The 2,578-nt window shown below is 36.9% G+C and overlaps 1 protein-coding gene across 1 annotated transcript; it reads right to left on the reverse strand.

Annotated features, from left to right (window-relative positions):
* Nucleotides 1-474: 474 nt before the first annotated feature.
* LOC134280467 (uncharacterized) lies at nucleotides 475-2,169 on the reverse strand. Its single transcript, XM_062762876.1, has 2 exons — nucleotides 2,009-2,169; nucleotides 475-1,858 (listed from the first exon to the last, which is right to left on the reverse strand). The coding sequence occupies exons 1-2, from the start codon at nucleotides 2,167-2,169 to the stop codon at nucleotides 475-477; spliced, it is 1,545 nt and encodes a 514-aa protein (XP_062618860.1).
* Between the last annotated feature and the right edge of the window lie 409 nt (nucleotides 2,170-2,578).

Raw genomic sequence — 2,578 nt, forward strand, 5'->3', positions numbered from 1 at the left:
ATATGTCGATTGTTAAGATCCTTTCCTTTACGACTCAAATTGTACAGTTTCACAGTGAAATTACCAGTTGAATTTTCATGCATTTAAATGCACTGTATTTTATCTTCAATTTCCTATACCAATAAATTTCATTTTCATTTTTTCTCTGGTAAACTTCAGACTTTACTATAGTTTATACACTTTTGCTCAAGGTGCTGGAAACAGCTGCCCTTTTTCTCAAATTGTGATTTTTTTTGTCAAGTTTATTAAAATGTTGAATTATCTCCTCTGCAGACGGTGGTTTGTTTTGTGAATTTCAACAGTTAATTGTAAGAATTCAATATGAAACATGCTTCCTAAGAGTTTAAATTAAAAACCTATTTTAGAGGAACATTTCTGGAAAATTATCTATAAACTTGTTTTTGTAATTATAATCGGCTATAATATTACCGACAAATTAATCGGTTTACCATTGTCATCAGTAGTTTCAAACATCTATGTAAACTTTAGAAAAACTACAATGAGTATGATAAGCACCCAGCAGTATGGTACTAGCTGTTTTTCATCGCTGACGACTATCACATTTCCACTGCGTGATTCTCCCAACCAAAGCCTTCCACTTCTGTCCACACTGTGTGGCCCAGAATGGCCCAGATCAGAACAGAACCTACGACGACCGTACTGATCATTCAAATAAGAACTTTTTTCCGAAGAGTTTTGAAGAATCCGATAAACAACATACATGATAATACCACAAGGATTGCATTTCATTTGTCGTTCAGTATATCGGCAAAGAAGTTTTCCAGCACTGTTGACAACGATGAAAGCATTTGCATTGCAATCCGAGGCACATATGTCTCCGTTATCGTCCTCAGCCACGAAAAGCATTTTCGATCCTCCTCTATATAAAGGATTTCCTTTGTCGTCCTTTTCTATTTCTTGAGTTATCATCTTATCCTTGTAGCGAACAATTTTGCAGAGTGTCTGGTCAGTTGTTCTCATGCTAACGAGTAAATCACCTGATTTTGTGTAAGACACCCCTAGAGGCTCCCATCCCCGTGGTGCCCGGATCAATGTGATAGACTCTCCCTCCTCCACTATATTAACTACTTTATTTGCTGTATCGGTGTAAATCAGACGTCTTTTTGACACTGTAATGTCACTTGGGAAATCATTGCAAGTGGTGATGACTTCATCTAGTACAGAGCCTTGTATGTTAACACGTGAAATGGTTTCATCATATCCGCTTATCCACGCCTCTTCTGAACCAACACAAACCACTTGCCTCAGTGGTGTTTTTCCGGTAGAAAATTCTCTAATTTTTAAAGCTTTTCTTAGAAACATTTGAATACGCGATAAAGGTGTATCAGAAGGCCGATCAACCATTCCTCGTTGAACATGAAATCGCTTTAATACCCCAAACGCTCGGTTCAGTTGATCTGATTCAATTTCTTTGAAAACAAAAGTTGGAAGCTTTAATTGAAAGTGCAGTGGAATATTCTGGTATTTATCAGACACCAGATGATAACGGCAGATTTCAATGACATCTACAGATTTGACAATTTCTTTGTTTCGCTGGATGGTGTCTTGCACATCTACGAAAACATCCCTCATTTCCATTTTGTATTTTCTTAGCTCATTTGTTCCGTCTTCTCTTATTCTGGCAATTTCTTTTTTCTTTTTAATCATGACATTGTTAATGACGCAATGCCATTCTATTCCATGCTTTAATACCAATTCCTCTAATTCATCACATCTGGTGTTGAAGGCCACCATTTTGCCTTCAATTTCTTCGTCCACTTCCTTGAATTTTGGAATGACATCTTGAAGATAAGATGTGTTTTCTTCAACAAGACGTTTCTTTTCATCAACTGTAACACTTATTTCAAAGACTTTATGACCATTATGTTTGCCAGTAAGGCATTTGATACATATTTCTTTATCACAGTTTTGACATTTGAAAGAACATTTTTCATCATTGTGAGCTTTGCAATTTGGATAAAGAAGCTGGAAGTTTCAGTCTTGGTACTTGATGATTTCATGAGCGGCAGATGATGACATCATGGTGTGTTTTCCCACACAATTTTCACATAAATCTGTTTGGCAGGGATTACAGTGAAGCTTAGTGGGGCTCTTATCACAGATGTGACAGAGGAGAATCTCCTGGGCCCGGATCGTACTGGTCGCCATTTTCGCACTTTAGATGGTCATTTGTTTTTCATACCTGTAAATAAGAATTCTATAATTAATATGAATACTGCATCAGTGTTTTTACTTTTTGTGTCACCTGAAGAGCATAGCGACAATTGATGATCTCTTTACCCAGTGTCTGTCTGTTCGTCCATCCGTGATACACTGTACTCTATTTTCTTGTTTACATCATTAACATCGTCGACATCGAACTTTTTGACGATATCGAGTCGATATCCTTACAATGTTGCATTCCGTATTCTTGTTTACTAGTATTTCGTCGACATCGCAATGTTGAACGATATCGAGAAGATATTGTTTCAAAGCTGGATTCGGTTTTCATTTTCACATAGTTTACATTGTCGAAGTTGCAAAGTTGGACGATATCTCGTCGACATCGTGTCAACAT

This window comes from Saccostrea cucullata, unplaced genomic scaffold (assembly GCF_032062105.1).
Source record: "Saccostrea cucullata isolate Sc308-1 unplaced genomic scaffold, CSIRO_AGI_Scuc_v1 ctg6208, whole genome shotgun sequence".
Classification (NCBI taxonomy): Eukaryota; Metazoa; Mollusca; class Bivalvia; order Ostreida; family Ostreidae; genus Saccostrea; species Saccostrea cuccullata.

What these genes read in the sequence shown, in the direction of transcription:
- LOC134280467 (XM_062762876.1), bottom strand. Translation starts at nt 2,169, where the DNA reads ATGGCGACCAGTACGATCCGGGCCCAGGAGATTCTCCTCTGTCACATC. An exon ending in GCCGCTCATGAAATCATCAA is followed by an intron (nt 1,859 to 2,008) that starts GTACCAAGACTG and finishes CTTTGAAATAAG; the next exon opens with TGTTACAGTTGATGAAAAGA.